Genomic DNA, 20,791 nt, shown 5'->3' with positions numbered 1-20,791 from the left:
AAAAGCAAAATTGATTGGAAAGCTCCACTCTCACCACGATGTTCTTGGGAAGCCTTTCCTGGCTGAGCAAGTTATAAGGCGGGAGGGGTGAATACCAGGTTGTGTGTAATGTATAAATTGAGGGAGGGGGGGAATAGATACAGTCCATGATTTCCAGAAGGGTTTGTCCATTGTAGCAACAACAACAACAAAGTCTTGTGCCATCTTGAGGACTACAGGCCTCAGTATACAAGAGAAAGTTCTGGGGATTTGAGGGATCCACTTTGGAATAGATGCTCATCATACTGTAAATACGGCTTTTAAAAAATTGAAGGACACAGGCCTCAAACACAGAAAGCAAAAAGAAAAGATAGTCTTGGTACATAAGCAGAGTGTCCTTCCTATTCCACTATAAAAAATAAATAAATAAATAAATAAATAAATAATAATAATAATAATAATAATAATAATAATAATAATAATAATTGTACTCCACCCACCCGGTTGCTCCAGCCACTCTGGGCAGCTTCCAACATATATAAAAGCATAATAAAACATCAAACATTAAAAACTTCCCTATACAGGGCTGCCTTTATGTGTCTTTTAAAGGTTGTAGTTACTTATCTCCTTGACATCTGACAGGAGGGTGTTCCACAGGGTGGGCACCGCTACCGAGAAGGCCCTCTGTCTGGTTCCCTGTAGCTTCATTTATCGCAGTGAGGGAGCCACCAGAAGGCCCTTAATGCTAGATCTCAGTGTCTGGGCTGAATGATGGGGGTGGAGAAGCTATGTCAGGTATACAGGGCCGAGGCCATTTAGGGCTTTAACAGCCAGCACCAACACTTTGAATTGTGCTCAGAAATGTACCGCATGCAGAAACTTCCAGTTTCAGTCCCCTGAAGAATCATTGCTGGTGGCTGCCAAACTTCCTCCTCAGGGACCACACAAATATTAATTATGTCCTCTCTCCCCCCCTCAGGCAGGCAGGGGAATCCCCTACTGAGGCAGTTAGACAGAAAAAGCATCCCAACATGCAAAAATACATGAGATCCATCAGATCAGCAGCATCAAAAAAACATAACATCCTGAAGGAATCTGCCCACCAAGAGAACTCAGTGACTCTGCAAGGCACCAGGTAAGTCGCACTGTCTGCCTGATCCATAAACCAGACCGCCGTCTCCTTCTGCCCCAGCCCCGCCTGGCTCTTGTCTCCAGCCCTCCGTTTATGTAAATAGCAACTCCGCCATGTTGGCAGAGCCAGTGTTGACATTGTGTTATAAACAGCCATGTCAACAAGATAAAGTTAATTACTTATATTATTTGGGATCCCGTTTGCTTTGGAGGTTGAAATGATTAATAAGCAGAGATTGCCTCGCCTTCAATGGCGTGCTGGGGTTTTAAAAGCAGAAGCTTTTTAACTGCCTGGGGTGTGGGTGTGTACAGAATATTATGCAAAAAAATATTCAATGCAGCAAAGTGGGGGGGGGGAGCAGTCCATGCACTTGTAGCTTTAAGGGGTTTAAGGCAGGGTGGTCCTCTCTGCAGCCCCCATATGGAAGACACCCAGAGCAATGACTTCCGTGGAGGAAAAGCATCATGTCTGAATCCGTAGTCTGGGTATCTCTTGAAGAAAGATCACACCACCACCTTGAAACAGCTTGTTGGCTTTGACCACATGGACAAAACAATGAATAGTACCTCCTACACAGCTGCTTTCGGCCATTTATGCTCTCAACTATTAATAAAAAGATCCCCCCTGCTTTTCCATTGGTTACAAGAACACCCAAGGAGTTCCCAAACTCTGCAGCCTGCCCAGGTGCCCACTTTCCAATGGGGGCAGGGAGGGAAACATCGTGCAGTAGCTCAGATCAGGATGAGGAAGTGCCAGCAGGCAGGGAGGCTGCAGCATGTTAGAGCAATGTAATCAAAGGGAATGTGATGAGCCCATGGGGGTTTGACAAAGGATTTTTGCTGCTGCTTCTAGTATCATTTGGTCAGGCATTGAACCCAAACCCTGATCTGGCCCTTCTGTCACTAGATGCCTTCCTTTACACATAAGAACCCACCTGACAGACTGCTTATGACTTAGAAACTGTCTCCCATTGAAAAGGCCCATCTGGCTCTTCTGGGCATCTAATGCAACACAGAAGGATGGTTAGAGATCAGGCTGAATCACCATCATTTCGACAAAGTCTGGTTCCCATATATCAGCTACTGCAAATAAAGGTGGTATCAACAAAATTATTAAAAAGACATTAAGGTCCCTGAGAATCAGACAGAAAAACTGGAAGCCTCTTTTGCAAAGGAAGCAAATTATGGAAAAGTGCAGATATCCACCCAGCTCCCCTCTAGCCAAGGGAGGTCAAGACATGCAGCCGCTTAGCATCACCCCTGCAACACACTACATGCAGAAAACACACACACACATGTGTTGGCTTTCATTTTCCCCACCCTCCAGTGTCAGCAGAGACAATAACAAACATCTGTTCCCATAACCGATGCGCAGCATTCTTAGCAGAGTAAATTGTGTGTCTTAAGAGGAATCTTTGTTGGGTAAACACTTTTGCTGCTGCTGTTTGCAAGGATGAACAAGACAGGCAAAGGAACAGGCACCCAGGAGGCTGCTGTGTGATGCAACCAATAGGGGCAGAGGCTGCACTCTGGCCTTTTCAGGTAGGAAGCTGAGATAACGGCTCTTACTTTATTTGCTGTTTTCTAATTGAGTGGAAGGCACCTTGGCCGGCATTCCTCAAAAAGAAAGAAGAGGAAGACAGGACATGTTGAGAGTGGGGGCAGGAGAGTTGCTAAGTACAGTGGTACCTCGGGTTATATACACTTCAGGTTACAGCCTCCGCTAACCCAGAAATAGTACCTCACGTTAAGAACTTTGCTTCAGGATGAGAACAAAAATCGTGCTCCTGCGGCGCGGCAGCAGCAGGAGGCCCCATTAGCTAAAGTGGTGCTTCATGTTAAGTACAGTTTCAGGTTAAGAATGGACCTCCAGAACGAATTAAGTACTTAACCCGAGGTACCACTGTACTGACAAGGGCACAGGGAGGTCCAAGACAAATGAGAAGAGCCTGCTGGATCAGGCCAATGACCCATCCAGTCGAGCATCCTCTTCTCAGAGACCACCCAGATGCCTGTGGGAAACCTTCAAGGAGGACCCGAGCCCAAGAGCCCTCTCCCTTCCTGTGGTTCCTTAGCAGCTGATATTCAGAAGCATTGCTGCCTCCAGCTCTGGAGGCAGAGCATAGCCAACGCTGCTAGTAGCCATCAATAGCACTCCTCTATAAATTTACCTGATCCTCTTTTAAAGCCATCCAAGCTGGTGGTCATCTATGCCTCCTGTGGGAGTGAGTTCCGTGGTTTTATGTCTTACATGAAGCACTTTCTTTTATTTGGCCTGAATCTTCCAGCATTCAAGCTTCACTGGATGTCTGCAAGCAGTGCTTTTTCACTGGGGGGGGGGGGGACGCAGGAGTACTCATACCCCTAAACATTTTGTGAATCTAAGGTTGGCCTCAATGAGTAGGAAAATGAGAGTACCTCAACATTTTTAAAGAAAAAAAGCAGCCTGTAAGTTCTAGTGTTAGGAGAGGTAGAAACGCCTTTCTCAATCCATTTTCTCCATGCCATGCTTTATTTTGTAAACTTCTATCATGTTGCCTCTTATTCGCCTTTTCGCTAAACTAACAAGCCCAAAACACTGCACTCTTTCTTCAAAGGGGACTTGATCCCTCCCCTTAATCATCTTGGTTGCCCTTTTCTGAAACTCCGCAATATCCTTTTTCAGGTGAAGAAACAGACACCAACCTGCATATGCCAATTCAGCCTTCGCCAGCTGGCACCCTCCAGATGTTTTGTCTTAAATTCTTTTATTTTCCAAAAACCAAAAAATTGCAGATGTTTTGGTGTACACTTTCCATCAGCCCAAGCCAGCTTATTTGGGCTAATGGGAGGTTTAGTCCAAAACATCTGGAGGGCACCAGGTTGGTGTAGTCTGTGTTAAGAGTAACACAGTTAAGAGAAGCCTTCAGATGCCGCGACCTGAACAGCACCTTGCCTAAACATACATGCAACATACACTACCCAAAGCATGAAACCAACCCAGCTTTGTTCAATTCATTTTTAGGTGGATGCTGTCCTCTAGTGGACTCTACTAGGCAAGCTCATACAGCCTCTTCTGCTCAATTCATTAGGTATCATCTCCAACCTACTTTAGGATATTTTTACTGTATTCAGAAGGCGGCAGAGGAACTTAAACTAGGCATGAAGTGAAATATGTTTTTTGCAATTTTTAAAAAAATGCAAATAGCACCAGCAAGGGTTGAGAGGTTAGAGGAAGCAGGAAAGGAAAATCACATCATTTCTTCCCCTGCTTTGGTCATGGGGTAAATCCCAAGAGCAGCTCTTGATGGATCAAACAAAAGCCCAGCATCCTGATGCCCCTGGGAAGCCCAAAAGTTGGACCTGAGCACAACAGCACATATTACTCTTGCATATATTACTGCCTCCAACACCATAGGAATAACCGCAAACAACACTGATAGTTTTATGCTCCATGAATTTAATGCCATCAGGGTTAGTGACTAGCACCGTATTTTATGGTAGCAAATTCGTTTTATGTAAGGGGCAGGAATGCCTGGTTAGTGCTGACTTATGACAGGGCCTTTTCAGTGGTGGCTTCCCAGTTGTGGAATGCTCTCCCCAGTGAGGTGCACCTGTCTCCATCATTATGCACTTTCAGGAGGAGTTTGGAAGCATTCCTGTTCACCCAGGATTTGGGTGGCTGAAGAAGACTGCTCCTGGCAAACCCAAGATCACTGAGTGGAAGAATGTTCTTAACTGTAACTGCTTTTAGAATGTCATAACTGTTTTTATTTTCCTTTTCAAACTGTGTATCTGTTTGCTACCATAGGCTCCTTTCCAGAGGGTGGGATATGAATTCAATGAGTAAATACAGCACAGTTGCTTCTTATGCAAAATTGAAAACCAAATGGCTAAAATTGTGTAAATTAAATGCATGCAAGGCAGAGAGCTTAAAAGCTCTTTTTGTGCTGGGTTTTCCCTATGTGGAAAGCACTTTTAAGCTGTCTGCCTTGCTTACCAGGCAAGTCCTGCTCAGCACACGGGCTCTAGGGTGCTCTCACAAGATCTTGCAGGAACTTGGGTGGCCTCAAGAGCATCCCAGAGGCCATGCACTGAGCAGGACTTACCCAGGAAGCAAGGTAGTGTTTAACAGCCCTCTGCCTTACTTGGGGAGGCATGTACCACTCAGTACACTAGCCCCAGGAGCATGCTGGTACAGTGGCAGTTACACACCATACCTGGAACAGAACTCCAGCACAAGATGAAATTGTAATGCAATACATGATGTGTGTCTGTCCCCAATCTCCCAACATTCAGCTTCGCTGGATGAGCCCATTGGGAGTCCAAGCATTATGAAAAAGGGAGAACAAAATCTCTATCTGCTCCACACCACCAGTAATTTTTATACACCTCTAGCCTTTTTAAACTAAAACACCCCAAGTATTTTAATTATTCCTCATCAGGGAATGTTAATCCCCTTGATGGTATCGGTTGTCCTTTTCTGAACCTTTTCCATTCCAGCTCTACGAGTTCCTCCAGCAGCTGGGGCCAATCCTGGATATGTTAGAGGGAGAACAAAGTCATGCCACATCAAATGCCCCTTTGTTTTATCAACAAAAACTTCACCCCAGATGACGGGCTGTGGCCAATTCCGACTCGATGACGTCAATGGGAGGGGAGAAAGCTTTTTTAAAAGTACTGCCAGATATGTTAGAAGTAGACAAGGAAGACCACAGAATGCAAGATGCTGTGAAAATTTATTGGCAAATTCAGCCCTTTAAAATATACATATATATCACACGTGAATATAGTCACCTTCCTACACAGATGTCTACTCATCGTGCCCCGTTACAATCATGCATAGCAAACAAAACAAAGAGAGAAGGTAGCCAGCGCCGAGAGCCTCATCCTTCCCACTGCTCAGAATACATTGGCAGGAGAAGGCCTTCTCCACCGGTTTGCAGGGGCACAGATGCTCCCAGTCTAAGGACAAAGCCATTCCCAGCTGAAAGCTTGGGCAGGACTGCCATTCTAAACAGGCGTCAGGATCATTCTAAAGTGCATCAGGACAGCTAAATAAATAGCAGCACATTTTTAATACAGTCTCATAAAAATACCCATAAGAAGACAAAAAAGGTAGCAAGGAACACAGCTGAGCCCTATGCAAGGGAGTCTTGTATCCAGTCAAGAGGTAACAGAACAAAACAAGGTTGTCTTCTTCAATGCCACAACAGAAGAGAGCCAAAGGGAAAAAAATGTACTTTTATTATATATTTGGCTCTTTCCTTGCCTAGCATATGTAGGCCTGCAAATAATCCCTTTGCCAAAGAAGTCCTAGAAGGAATCTCCAATAGTTCATGGTTTTCTGCGCCTGCAAAGGAAAGAAAGGTTTGTGGTCATCCCTCACACATACCAAAGTTGGAAGGTCATGATCGATGTAAAATTCTCAGCGCACAAGCAGAGCCCCTTGCGATGAGGCAGCTCCCAAAACCTCCTGATGCCCCCGCAGAGACTCCTGCAAGAGGCTATTTCCAGCCCTTTGGCTCCAGGAGCTGCCGTCACATCCCAACATCTCCCCCATCCCTACCCAGCAGACAAAACCTTCAAGAAAAGCTTTCTGCAGTTGAGCCAATTGGTCAGGAGGGGCCGACGTAGGGAGCAGCAACTGCCCAAGGCAGGGCAGGATTTGGCAACCCACAGAGGACAAAAAAGGATTCTAGCCTGTGCGGCTGTAAAATATATGTGAGCAACACCCAGCAAGGAAATCCAGAAGCCACTGAGGGGAGGGGGTGCAGAGTATGAGCAGGCTTCCTTGTCCTATGGAACATCCTGCCTTCTCTGTAACTCAAACACAGCACTACCTTAGAGGTTTCTCCAGGTCCTGATGATAGCTTTTCCCCACTCAGAACTTTCAGTAACTTTTTCTTTTCTTTTTTTACCTCTGATGCCCTCTTTCCTGCCTGTTAACATGTCTTGTAAAACTGCCATGTTTTCGTCCCCTGAGCTGAAGAGATCACTTTCACAGCTTGGTCGGCACCTATCTGCAAGAGGCCAAACCTCAATAATAAACTCTGCCCCCTCTGCCCCCCCCCACCCCAAAGCCAGCATCTCCCAGGCACAGCTCCTGTTCCGTCTTCAGGCCCTAAGCAGAAAGCCTGGTTCTGGTTCCAAACCCAGCTTTCTCAAGAACACAAAGCTACAAGCTTAGGGAAGCAGAAAGCCTTGTTCAGTATTTAGGAGTGAGGGGTGAGAAGGAGAGAGAAACATACTTGGGCTGAGCGTGGTGCTGGTATCCTGGCCCCAGGTGAGAGCCTGCCTTCATCTCCACTGCGACAGAACACTGGACAGAGAAACACAGAGAGACCACATGGGATCAAGAGGCAACTCAGAAGCAGTCTTTGCTGCTCACCCCCCCCCCACCCTGGGTTACACCAGGACTAATACAGTGGTACCTCGGGTTAAGTACTTAATTCGTTCCGGAGGTCCGTTCTTAACCTGAAACTGTTCTTAATCTGAAGCACCACTTTAGCTAATGGGGCCTCCCGCTGCTGCTGTGCAATTTCTGTTCTCATCCTGAAGCAAAGTTCTTAACCCGAGGTAATATTTCTGGGTTAGCGGAGTTTGTAACCTGAAGTGTATGTAACCCAATGTACCATTGTAATAATAATAATAACACCAACAACAATAACAAAAAATATATAATTGTATATTGCTCTATACCTGTCAGGGCAATTTACAACATAAAATCACAAAATACATAATAAAAACGACAACCCAATAATCCCCCCTTCCACAGCACATTTTAAAAGGGCACTAGATGGCAATCAGCCAAAGACCTGGTTAAAGAGGAAATTTTTTGCCTGGCACCTAAAGGTGTATAATGAAGGTGCCAGCCGAACCTCCCCGGGGAGAGCATTCCACAAACAGGGAGCCACTGCAGAAAAGGCCCGTTCTCGTATGGCCACACTCTGGATCTCTCGTGGAGGAGGCACACGAAGAAGGGCCTCCCTGGAACTTACTCTTGTTTCTACATCTGTCCACTCGGACTCTGTACCCTCCTCTGCAGGTGAACGGCTGGAGGGAGACGATCTTCGCTTGCGGCTGGAAGAAGCAAAGGAACATCAGTTGAGGGGAAGCTGTGTCCAGCTGATAGAAGCAAGCCACAATAGGGCGCCTGGCTGGTTCACAAGCCAAGGCCTTCAAGGTCCAACACCCTGTCCAGAGGTTAGGTAAACTAGTCACAGATTAAGGGGGGGAACAATACCTGCCCCCCACATCAAGACTGCCATCATTTTCTGACAACCATTTTTTTTGTCTGTTTACTGCGTATTTTTATACCTTGATCTTAAATGGAACTTGTTTTAAGGATAGTTCTATGTTTGTATTAAATTTTATGGCTACTCATCTGGAAAAAGTAATGGTTAGTTTAAAGGATTGCTCATCAAACCTGATCCTGCCCTGAAAACTTCAAGTCTGATCAAATCCACTGGGAGATGCACTTCTTGGCCTTGCAGCAGGAACCTGCCTCATATTATTTACTAGCCTTGGGTACACAGAGTTCTCCAAGTTTCTTACAACGTATTAAAAAACTTAAACATAAATACTTTATGTCATGATACTAAGTTACAGCAGTCTCACTGGGCCCTCCCCATACTCCCAGGAGCAGGAGAAGCCCCATGAATGGACATCTTGGTTCTGTGCGTTTTAAGAGGGCAAGAAATCTGGGCTAGAAAACTCACCCTGTTGGAGACTCTTGCTTCAGGGTCTCTATCTCTGTGAACTGGACTGCCTGGCCACCTCCTCTGGTCTTGTAAACATCACCCTATAAGACAGGAACAGTGAAGAAGCTCTTTGCATCGTGAGGGGGGCAGCTGAGGTTCCCACTCTTGTATTGTTTTAACTGTGCTCCATTTTTACAGATACAGTGGTACCTCGCAAGACGAATGCCTCGCAAGACGTAAAACGCGCAAGACGAAAGAGTTTTCCGTTTTTTGAGTCGTTCCGCAAGACGAATTTCCCTATGGGCTTGCTTCACAAGACGAAACGTCTTGCGAGTTTGTTTCCTTTTTCTTAAAGCCGCTAAGCCGTTAATAGCCGCTAAGCCGTTAATAGCCGCTAAGCCACTAATAGCTGTGCTTCGCAAGACGAAAAAACCGCAAGACGAAGAGACTCGTGGAACGGATTAATTTCGTCTTGCGAGGCACCACTGTATATAGATCAGACCAGCCTAGCCTGGGTTTGAAGCCTAGCCTGGGTTTGAAGGCAGTGAAAATGTAAATTGATGCAGTAGAATCACGTCTTGGGGGGGGGGGGCTGCATTCCAGGAAGGGCACGTATATGCTAAAAACATACCCCTAAACTGCCCCCAGGCAACCATCCCTGCCTTTCTTGCCAAGCTCTGGGATGCTTTCACAAGATCTCGCAGGGCCATCTGAGTTCCCGTGAGATCTCACAAAGGCATCTCCGAGCCCAGTAAGCAAGTCTGAGAGATTAAAAAGCACTTTCCATGCCAGGAAAACTCAGTGCAAAAGGAGCTTTGGAGCTCTCTGCCCTGCATGCAATTAATTTCTGGGATTTCAGCCGGCCAGCTTTCAACTGCCCAAGGTTGAAATCATGCCAGTTAATGGTGTGCAATATGCGACTGTCATTTGTATGCATCTCTCCACACGCCCCTCTGCTCTAAATGTGTAAAATTCTAATGGCACCACAAGAGTTCAGCTGCTTTGCAGCCCAACAAGCCTCAAAGTTTGCTTGGAGGACTTTGTTAGAAAACAGGCACACATTTGGGAAAGCTCCCTTGCCTGCCTGCTTGATTTCTGGCCCCCTTTACCTTGATGAGCTTTGTCTCAATCTCCCCATCGGAAGCCAGCTCCTGGTGGGTCAGCATGTACTTGTCGCACTTGGCTAGGGCCTTCTCGTTGGCAGACGCCACTGTGATGGAGTGGGGGACGTGGGGCTGCATGACTGTCTCAGTCTGGACATTGGAGGCAGGCTTGTGGTCCACCCATCTCTCCCCAGCTGAACGAGAGCGCCTGTGCCGGATGCGAACTGGCGGAGCATTCTAAGTGGGTCCCAAAAGGAAAAGAGAGATGCAGAGGGGATGAGCAGCAAATTTCACCCAAGCTTATCTTTGGAGAGCCAAGTCAACAAAGCAATTCAAAATCTTTAGTCACTTTATTCTCATCCCCAACTCTTAAGATATCCCTTCAGTGTCATGCATAAATCTTATAGGTGCAATCGCAGTATTTTGGGGAGGGTGGAAGAGCTGGAAAAGGAAGAGCAAAGGATAACAAGTAGTCTTGATTTTAGAGCAACAGTGTTGAACGCAGGCACATTACCAGGCTGGGGGCAAGGAGGGTGGGGTCAGTCCATGGGCAAAACTCTTCAATTCCAATAGGCCAAATCAAGTATGCACACAAAAGACAAGACAAATGCAACACCCCCACCTGCAAAGATTTCCTAAGTTGGCTGAGCATCAAACGTTCCTGCCTCTTTGCCTTTTGCCCTGCTGATGGACACTCAGATTAAATGCTCCAGAGGTAAAATGCTGTTTCACAGCCACACAGGGAGTGGGGAGGAGAAATGTCGGGACAAGGTAACCTTTGCTCTCAAGTAGACCTGATCACCATTATAAGGTCCAACAAGCTGCCCTGGCCACCAGGTTTTCCCAGGACAGTCCTCACCCGCTTGTGAATCTTCCAGTGCTTTGGACCACAGCTCCCATTAGCATGACTGCTGGACATGTGCTCAATGGGAGCCACCATAAGCAGCTGTGTAATGTGGCTATAGAGCAACAGGAACCCAGGAGACCAGCTTGGGGAGGGACCATGTAGCTCAAGAGCTTTGGATGCAGAAGGCCCAGGACTACATCTATGGTATTGGTTGTTGGGTGGATCAAACTAGAAGTGACAGGAAAGGCCCCTCTCATACCAGAGCACATTCTGGGCTAGAGGGGAAAATAGCCTGGGCAGCTCCATGCACTTATAATTCCTTTCTCATGAAGCCCTTGATGCAGGGGCAGAGAGGAAGGCAAGGGGGGGGGGACCTCTGGCCTTCCACATGGTTGGACTACAAGTCCCATCAACTCCAACCTACATAGCCAATGGTGAGGACTGATGGGGGCAGGTGGCTCAACCATGGGGCAACCCCACATTCCTCACATCCCGGGAAAAAAGTAATAAGATTTCATAGGGGTGTATCCAATGCTTGTCCTACTCAGAGTAGACTCATTAAAGTTATTGGGCATGACTCACTGAAGCTCGTTAATGCCAATGGGCCTACTCTGAGTTGAAGTAGCATCAGCTACAGCCCATGAACTTTGCCTCCATGGTCACCTATGCTTAGTCTACAACAATGCATTGTAGCAGCCTTGTTGCCCACAGTGACCATTGCCCCATTCCATGGAACTGGCCTGTTAGTTATACTGGTCCACACAGCACCCCAGGGCTCTAGAAGAACCTTTCCCAACCTGGTGCCCCCTATCCTTCTGGACTACAACTCTTATCAGCACGGCTAATGGGAAAGACGAGTGCAGATTCACACAGTGTGACACAAACACCACTGCAGCCTGTCAGATGCACTTTCCAAAGTTTTGATTGCCCTTGATTGACGCAGAGAAAGAAAATCAAGAACTCTTGATTGGAGGCAAGTACAGTATAAGTTTTCTGATTTACAGCTGATTTGCATCGACAGGCTGATCTCACTATTTGAAGACGTTTAAGCAAGCTGACATGTGTTTGGGACTGGCTGGCAACAGATTTAAGTGTGTGCTTTAAACAATCCCAACTGAAAGAGATTTCAACTATTTGGAAAGCTACCTCATAGCAATTTAAAGCAAGAAAGATGCAGGTTTTACATGTTGAGAAGTCTAGCATACAACATATTTCAGATCTTTAAAATGGAGAGTCAATTAAAAGTAGCTACCCAGCCCCAGATGCAGGAAAGCTTACAGCCATGGGACAAGCAGAGTCTGGCTAGAATCCATCTCCTAGAAAGGTTTTGTTTGGGCTCCAAAATTAAGTCCCAAACTGGTCCGCGAGCTTAATTCAGTGGTCCACAGTGGATCTGTGGTGCAGCTGAAGGTGGGAGATAGCAAATTAACTATGCATGTTAATTTTTAATTTTTTATTTTTACTGCTTCTTTTAATTCTTATATATTGTATTCACGCAATTTTGCTTTTGCTGCGCTCTCCATGGCTTTCAGGGGATGGGGAAAGGCAACCCTTGAGCCACTATGCCAGGCTCACCCCAGCGTCAAGCCCCAGCTAGGAGGAGCAGCACTAACCCTGCAGCACAGGTCCTCTTCTACCTCTAGAGCCTCTCTAGCGCTGGGGACCTCGAGGGCGCCGGTCCAGCACATGCCTCGCCTTCTGTCTGACATGGCACAGTGCCTAGCTTGCTGGAGCTCCTGAGGTCTACTCCTGCCTTTGGGCACGCCACTGCCACCACCGCCGGGGTGCTTGCTGCTCTGAGTAGGCGTCCTCTGCTCCCATTCCGAGATGCAGGAGGCCACCGAAATGCTGCTGCAGGAGTTAGAACGCCTGTGCAGCTGTGGCTGGCTTGCGGCAGGCAAGTTGGTGGTGTTAGGGAGCTGAGTGACACAGGGACTAGAAAACTGAAGAGAGGTGCAGTTAGCAAACAAGGAGAGGGAAGAGAGAGTCAGTCAGCCCCCAGATTCCGGCACAGGCAGACACCCACCGTGGCCCCCAGATCTACCGGTCTGAATTAAGCAGATTTACAGAGGGTTTGGGGGAAAGAACGAAAGCAGGGAACAGAGGCAGGGACTCGGCGCACTCGCAGCCAAATTCCCTTACTGGACTACAAAATCCCCTAGCCCCAGAAAGCCACCCAGGCTGAACAGTTCAGCTTCTCTAATGCTTCTGCCCGACGCACAGACAAACACACATAAGAGACACTTAAAGACAACCTACAGGGACTGGGGGAGGCGACAGGGACCTCTGCAGGGGCTTCTCCCGATCCTTCTCCCGAGAAGGCCGCTCCGGTTTGCTGCCCTTGGGTTCCGTGACGATGGCTTTCAGCTGCTTCAGTTTTTCATCTTTCACCCAAAGCTTGTTCTGCATCTCCAGCTGCTTGGCTGCCACCCGCCGCTCCTGAGAGAGAGAGAGAGAGAGAGAGAGAGAGAGAGAGAGAGAGAGAGAGAGAGAGTGTCAAGTGGTGCTAGGAAGGGCTCCGGGCAGAACCACAGGAGGAGAAGATGCTATGGGCCCGTAGAAGAGGACATGTTCCCCCCGCCCAAAGAGCCTTGCAGGTATTGAGCAGCAGCACAAAGACTGTCTTTCCTGCGGGATGGACACCACAATCACACAGATGAATGATTCCCTGGGCCCTTGGTGGGGGTAGATAGGATCCCCTTTTGCTTGGACCAGAGAGTTCAAGTCAGCAAAGCTTTTGGGACATGCAGACATGCAGACTTCCTCAAATCCCTTTCATATTGTCCCAGTAGAGAAGAGACTGTGAGCTGCTGGGCATGGTACAGGCACCCAAGGATGCCTTTGCAGCCATGGTAGGGAGGAAGAGAATGAACGAACAAAAGTCCTCAACGTGCCATGGGCACCCAAAGAAGTACCTTTCTCTTGTTCAGGCTTGAGGGGGAAACACACACAAACACAAAAACCAGGAACGAAAATCAATATATCTCATGCACACAAATAAGCAGCGGACCACATAGATCAGCAGGAACTTCCCAAATTAGCCAGGAGTCCAACAGCTCAATTCCTTCTGCATAGGAGGCAGAGCAGAGAACTAGGCGGACTGCATTAACCCTTTCCTGCCAGCTCTCATACGATATATGTTATCTTTATTGTCATTGTCCCATGCAGGACAACGAAATTGAAAAACTACATAAAACTACATAAAACATTCAAAACCCCCTAATGCGTAGCAGGGAATGGCTCAAATGATCTCCAGCACTGCCTCATGGTAAAACGACAGGGAGCAGGGAGTAGCATAACATCTGCATTGCATACAAAAGGTCATGGCTTCCACCCCTGGCATGTCCAGGTAGGGCTGGGAAAGACTGAAACCCTGGAGAGCTGCTGGCAGTCAGTGTAGACAGTACTTAGTTAGATGAACCGATGGTCTGACTCAATATGAAGGGTCCTAGGAACTTCTGCCTGGAAGCATTCGGATTGTGCCTCAAGCAGCTTGCCTCCAAAACAGTATTTACCCCAGTGTGTGGGCACACACAACACTTACGCATTCCTTCTCCCACTTCATGGTTGTCTCCGTCACCATGCCTTGCAACCGTGCTTCAAGGCGGCGCTTGTCAGAAACTTGTCTCTGCAGCTTCTGGCTCTTGCTTTCCAGCTCCTGCTGCAAGTTGCGCTTCTCCTCTTCGTAAATTGTTGTCGTTTTCTCCAATATCTCGATCTGGTAAGACAAAGTCCACTTTCTGTTACCAAAACTTCATTTTCACACCCCCATGCTTCCATATCCACACCCACCCTTACATCCAAAATAGAGGGGAGGTTTGGGGGCAAAGAAAGAACCTGCACTGCAATTGAATGTCAAAACGTGCATAATTTGAAGCTGTCAGGCATGTGCTAAGAGGACACCCCTGTTTCAAGACAACAGCCTCAAAAATGATCACCGCTGGGCAAAAAAGCTATCATACTTGCAACTTCTAGGTTAGCATAGTGCTCAGCAAGTTACAAGAGTCCCACTTGCACTGGGGTGGGGAGAGGAGAACAGGGATCCTTTTGCACTCCATCCTGTGGGCAGCAGGGCAGCAGTCAGTGGTGGGCAGAACCATAGAGACTCTTATGCACAGGCCACACTCCAGCCATACAAAAACCAGAGAGTTCTCTCTCTCTCCATGCACACACACATGGCATTCTCACGTTTTAAGGACACATTCCAGCCAGGCAAACACCCTCAAGGAGCAGAGTTAACAGGGGTGTGTCCTGGGTAGCATCCTAGGGGCCAGATGGAGAATGCTGGAGGGCTGCATTTGGCCTCTGGGCCTGAGACGCTGCACTCCTAGACTTATGTGAAATAGGCCGCATGCTTAAAGAACATAAAGGCACAGAACCCAAACCTTGTATTCCAGAGTTTTTGCTTTCTTTTCTAGGCGTTCGATCTCAGTTTTCTGGGCTGCTATAAATTTCTCTCTCTCGGCCATTTTAACTTGTGCATAGTTCTCCTTGGAGACGATACTGGAGTCAAGCTCCTGAAGCATCCCCTTGACAGAATGCACTGCAACAAAAGAAAAAGCAATCTGCGTTACTGACTGGATTAGGCCAACTCGCCAGGGAAGCCTGGGTCATCCCATGAGAGCAACGTCATGGGAGGTGTGTTTCTAAGACCAGATTAAAAGTGTAAGGCTCCCTTCCCATTTTTGCCCTTAGAAGATAGATGTTGTTTATATAATCTTGTTACATTTTATATATATATATATATATATATATATATGCAGGTTTTGGTGTCTTCGGGTGTCTTCCCGTGTAAGAGTTGGGGTGTCTAGGCGACGTTTCGACGAGGTCTCACTCGTCATCTTCAGGCTGGTGCTTTCGGCTTCTTGTTACTAGAACAGAGCAGGATCTCAGTGTTTGAGTTCCTATAAATACTGTTGAGGGGGTGTGGTGTATAGCCTCCAACGTTCTGGGCAGAGAGGGAGTTCCCAGGTTAGTGTGCCTTTTCTTCTTTTGTTCCTTAATTACTTGAGGGATATCTTGAGTGATTTCTTGAGTGATATTCTGAGTACCACTTAGGAGGGTCATTAGGTGTGGATTAGTTGCTAAAGCTTTCGTGTCTTGACCTCTTGAGCTTGTGAAAAGTTTTTCTGAGAAGATGGCTGTACTGCACTTAGTTGTGCTCTGGCTTGGCTTCGTGTATAGGGGCGAGCTGTGGTTTTGTGCCCTGTGCCAGCCAGATCTGTGTAGGGATTGCAGGGGGGTGCAGCATCCGGAGGTGCCACTATGGTTTGGCTACTGGATGGTGTCTGTACTTTATCTGTGGAGAGGGTCTGGGTTTGGGTCTGGTGTGGTTGATTGGAGATGGCGTTCTGTGTGTCTCTGGTTCTGGTGTCGGTTTTTGTGGGGAGGGCTAATTTCCAGATGTCTGGCAGGCGGGACGTGTCGTCACGCTTGTTCATGTTGTGAGGGTGTTTCTCTATCTCGATGGCTTCCATGATTATTCTCTTGTGGTGATGTTCCATGTTAAAGAGCAATTTGGAATCTGCAAAATTAATTTCGTGTCCTGTTTCTTTCATGTGTTGGTAAAGAGAGGAAGTTTTTTCTTCTTTTTTGACGGCATTCTTGTGTTCTGCGATACGTGCATTTATTCGTCTGTTTGTTTGTCCAATGTACGTGGCTGGGCAGACTTTGCAGGGTATTTCATAGACCCCTTGGTTTTCTAACTGGATTTTATCTTTTGGGTTTCTGAGGATATTGGCTATTTTTTGGTTGGTGCAAAAGGCTGTTTTGATATTGTGTTTATGGAGGATTTTGCTAATTTTATCTGTAGTGCCCTTGATATAAGGAAGGAGGGCCATGCCATTGTTTTCTTCTGTGTCTTGGTTTTTGGGGGGTGTTTCTTTTTGGATTAGCTTCGTAACCCTGTTTTGTTGGTATCCGTTGGCGATTAACACATTTGAGAGATTCTGTAACTCAGTTGTCAAGTGGTCCTTGTCAGCCAGGCGTTTGGTTCTGGAGATGAGAGTCTTGGCTACGGAGTTTATTTGTGCAGGGTGGTGGTGTGATTGTGCATGTAAGTAGCGGTTGGTGTGTGTTTTTTTCCGGTAGATAGTGTGTCCTAGGGAGCCATCAGGTTTTTTGTAGATTAGGACGTCAAGGAAGGGAAGTTGGTTGTTGGCTTCTATTTCCATAGTGAATTGTATTTTGGGGTGTAGGCTGTTGAGATGTGTGAGGAAGCTATCTAGTTTTTCCTTCCCGTGTGGCCAAATTACAAAGGTGTCGTCAACATATCTGAGCCAAAGTTTGGGTTTGTGTTCTGACTTGTCTAAAGCATTGGTTTCAAAGTGTTCCATGTACAGATTTGCGATGACCGGTGAGAGGGGTGATCCCATAGGTGCTCCTTCTATCTGTTTATATCTTTGTCCATTGTGGATGAAGTACGTGTTGGTTAGGCAGTGGTTGGTCAGGTCCAGGATGTATTCGGGGGGATTGTATTTGTTTTGAATGGCTGTCAAGGCTTCATTAATGGGCACTTGTGTGAAGAGAGATACAACATCGAAGCTCACAAGTAGGTCGTCGGGATGTAGGTTTTGCTTCTTTATTGTTTCTATGAACTGGAAGGAGTTTGTAACGTGTGAAGCGATAGATTCTGCATAGGGCTGAAGTTGCTTAGCGAGAAATTTAGCGAGATTTTGTAGAGGTGAGCCTATGGAGCTGACTATTGGTCTGAGTGGTGTTCCTTCTTTGTGTATCTTGGGGAGACCGTAGAGTTTGGGGCATCTGGATGATTTTTCTCTGGGGATGATTCTTAGCTGGATTTCTTCACTGATAGGAGAGGCTTTTATTTTGGATTTGGTGGTTTTTTCCAGATAGGTGGTGGGATCTGTTTTTATAGGTTGGTAGGTAGGGTCTTGGAGTAGATTTGATAGTTTTGCTTGGTAGTCCGATGTGTTCATCACAACAGTGGCATTACCTTTGTCTGCTGGGAGAATGATTATGTTGTTGTCTTTCCTCAGGTTGGTGAGTGCTTTCTGTTCTTCTTTGTGTAAATTGCTTCTGGGTGGTTTGCTGGAGCAGAGGATGTTGGTGACTTCAAGTCTGATTTTATTGGCTTCATCTGGGTTGATTTTGGTTAGGCTAGCTTCGACTCCGCATATGATGTTTTCCGTGGGGATGCGTCTCGGGGCGACTGCAAAGTTGAAACCTTTGGAGAGTACTTTGGTTTCAGTTGAGGTGAGGATCCTGTCTGATATGTTATGTACTGTTTGTTTCATGGGTTGTTGTGGAGGGTGGCTGGGCTTCTGGCGTTTCTCTAGTTTGTGGAGTTTGTTGGTGTGTGTGTCTGTCTTATGTGAGGACTCTGTTTCAGCTCTCCAAACGGCTAGTTGTTTGCATTTGTCCCAGAGTGCAGGGTGGATTTTGTTACAGAGTTTGAGGTGAAGAGTGAGCAGATCTTTGTTGGTTTGGTTTAGTAGGTATCTTTTCTTATGAAGTTCGTTTCTGATTAGGGATAGTTCAGTTCGTTTCAGGATCCTTTCGGTAGCTGGGGTTTTAGAGTGGAATTTAAGTTGGAAGCATGTGGGAATTAAGTTGTTGTCTCGGCAGTTGCGTAGGAACAAGAGATCACATAAGATGGTGGCTCTTCGGATTTCTAGTTTCTCGTAGGTTCTTGTCAGCTGGAAGGTTTCCTCCCCGTAGAGGTGAGATATTTGCTTTCGTAGATTTTCACGGGTACAGGAATGCAGGTTTTGGTGTCTTCGGGTGTCTTCCCGTGTAAGAGTTGGGGTGTCTAGGCGACGTTTCGACGAGGTCTCACTCGTCATCTTCAGGCTGGTGCTTTCGGCTTCTTGTTACTAGAACAGAGCAGGATCTCAGTGTTTGAGTTCCTATAAATACTGTTGAGGGGGTGTGGTGTATAGCCTCCAACGTTCTGGGCAGAGAGGGAGTTCCCAGGTTAGTGTGCCTTTTCTTCTTTTGTTCCTTAATTACTTGAGGGATATCTTGAGTGATTTCTTGAGTGATATTCTGAGTACCACTTAGGAGGGTCATTAGGTGTGGATTAGTTGCTAAAGCTTTCGTGTCTTGACCTCTTGAGCTTGTGAAAAGTTTTTCTGAGAAGATGGCTGTACTGCACTTAGTTGTGCTCTGGCTTGGCTTCGTGTATAGGGGCGAGCTGTGGTTTTGTGCCCTGTGCCAGCCAGATCTGTGTAGGGATTGCAGGGGGGTGCAGCATCCGGAGGTGCCACTATGGTTTGGCTACTGGATGGTGTCTGTACTTTATCTGTGGAGAGGGTCTGGGTTTGGGTCTGGTGTGGTTGATTGGAGATGGCGTTCTGTGTGTCTCTGGTTCTGGTGTCGGTTTTTGTGGGGAGGGCTAATTTCCAGATGTCTGGCAGGCGGGACGTGTCGTCACGCTTGTTCATGTTGTGAGGGTGTTTCTCTATCTCGATGGCTTCCATGATTATTCTCTTGTGGTGATGTTCCATGTTAAAGAGCAATTTGGAATCTGCAAAATTAATTTCGTGTCCTGTTTCTTTCATGTGTTGGTAAAGAGAGGAAGTTTTTTCTTCTTTTTTGACGGCATTCTTGTGTTCTGCGATACGTGCATTTATTCGTCTGTTTGTTTGTCCAATGTACGTGGCTGGGCAGACTTTGCAGGGTATTTCATAGACCCCTTGGTTTTCTAACTGGATTTTATCTTTTGGGTTTCTGAGGATATTGGCTATTTTTTGGTTGGTGCAAAAGGCTGTTTTGATATTGTGTTTATGGAGGATTTTGCTAATTTTATCTGTAGTGCCCTTGATATAAGGAAGGAGGGCCATGCCATTGTTTTCTTCTGTGTCTTGGTTTTTGGGGGGTGTTTCTTTTTGGATTAGCTTCGTAACCCTGTTTTGTTGGTATCCGTTGGCGATTAACACATTTGAGAGATTCTGTAACTCAGTTGTCACAGATAAATTACAGACACCATCCAGTAGCCAAACCATAGTGGCACCTCCGGATGCTGCACCCCCCTGCAATCCCTACACAGATCTGGCTGGCACAGGGCACAAAACCACAGCTCGCCCCTATACACGAAGCCAAGCCAGAGCACAACTAAGTGCAGTACAGCCATCTTCTCAGAAAAAAAAAAAAACTCTTCACAAGCTCAAGAGGTCAAGACACGAAAGCTTTAGCAACTAATCCACACCTAATGACCCTCCTAAGTGGTACTCAGAATATCACTCAAGAAATCACTCAAGATATCCCTCAAGTAATTAATGAACAAAAGAAGAAAAGACACACTAACCTGGGAACTTCCTCTCTGCCCAGAACGTTGGAGGCTATACACCACACCCCCTCAACAGTATTTATAGGAACTCAAACACTGAGATCCTGCTCTGTTCCAGTAACAAGAAGCCGAAAGCACCAGCCTGAAGATGACGAGTGAGACCTCGTCGAAACGTCGCCTAGACACCCCAACTCTTACACGGGAAGACACCCGAAGATACCAAAACCTGCATATATATATATATATATATATATATATATATATATATATATATATAGTATGTTATATATGCCATTGTCATATTTTGCCATGTTATTATGAAATGCAGTGTTTGCTTCAAAATGCCCTCCTGTTTTCTTTATTGTAAACTGCTTTGAGAATGATTTCTTTGTGGAAAAGCGGCATGCTAATAAAATGAAGGAATCTCTCCAAGGATGTGGAAGCACATTTGTAAAATGGGAATTATGTGGAAACCCTCATGTGACAGAAAATATCAAAGTGCTTCAGGTGGTAGATACTAGGATAATTCACTACCAGTTGCATCTTCTGATCAGAAAATAAGGCATTCCTGCTTAGAATTTGATGCATTAAAACTACAGTCATACCTTGGTAGTCAAATGTCTTAGTTGTCAAATAAATCGGTTCCTGAATGCCGCAAACCTGGAAGTGAGTGTTCTGGTTTGCGAACTTTTTTTGGAAGCCAAACGTCCAATGTGGCTTCCAATTGGCTGTAGGAAGCTGCTGTAGCCAATTGGAAGCCACACCTTGGTTTTCGAACCGTTTTGGGAGTCGAACGGAG

The 20,791-nt window shown here is 46.4% G+C and overlaps 1 protein-coding gene and 1 long non-coding RNA gene across 10 annotated transcripts in view; one reads left to right on the top strand and one right to left on the bottom strand.

Annotated features, from left to right (window-relative positions):
* Positions 1-5,811: 5,811 nt before the first annotated feature.
* KIF23 (kinesin family member 23) overlaps positions 5,812-20,791 on the bottom strand; it is a 28,596-nt gene continuing 13,616 nt past the window's right edge. For 6 of the 9 annotated variants that reach the window (XM_081171082.1, XM_081171081.1, XM_081171080.1 and 3 more), the window contains 9 exons: positions 15,128-15,285; positions 14,287-14,460; positions 13,002-13,181; positions 12,356-12,685; positions 9,902-10,132; positions 8,811-8,893; positions 8,091-8,172; positions 7,341-7,411; positions 5,812-6,442 (listed from right to left, as the gene is read on the bottom strand). In XM_081171082.1, the coding sequence (XP_081027208.1) occupies positions 6,427-6,442; positions 7,341-7,411; positions 8,091-8,172; positions 8,811-8,893; positions 9,902-10,132; positions 12,356-12,685; positions 13,002-13,181; positions 14,287-14,460; positions 15,128-15,285 (1,325 nt within the window). In that variant the 3' untranslated portion in view covers positions 5,812-6,426. Of the gene's footprint in view, positions 6,443-7,010; positions 7,113-7,340; positions 7,412-8,090; positions 8,173-8,810; positions 8,894-9,901; positions 10,133-12,355; positions 12,686-13,001; positions 13,182-14,286; positions 14,461-15,127; positions 15,286-20,791 lie in introns of all 9 variants that reach the window. The other 3 variants (XM_081171086.1, XM_081171087.1, XR_014002168.1) reach the window with 2 other exon arrangements.
* Positions 14,389-15,420, top strand: LOC308573917. The gene is made up of 2 exons (XR_014002229.1): positions 14,389-14,463; positions 15,161-15,420. It is a non-coding gene; the product is annotated as an uncharacterized lncRNA (long non-coding RNA).

This window comes from Podarcis bocagei, assembly GCF_964188305.1.
Source record: "Podarcis bocagei genome assembly, chromosome: 14".
In the NCBI taxonomy this organism is placed as follows: Eukaryota; Metazoa; Chordata; class Lepidosauria; order Squamata; family Lacertidae; genus Podarcis; species Podarcis bocagei.
Note: the sequence above shows the minus strand (reverse complement) of the source record. Positions and strands in the feature narration are given on the sequence as shown.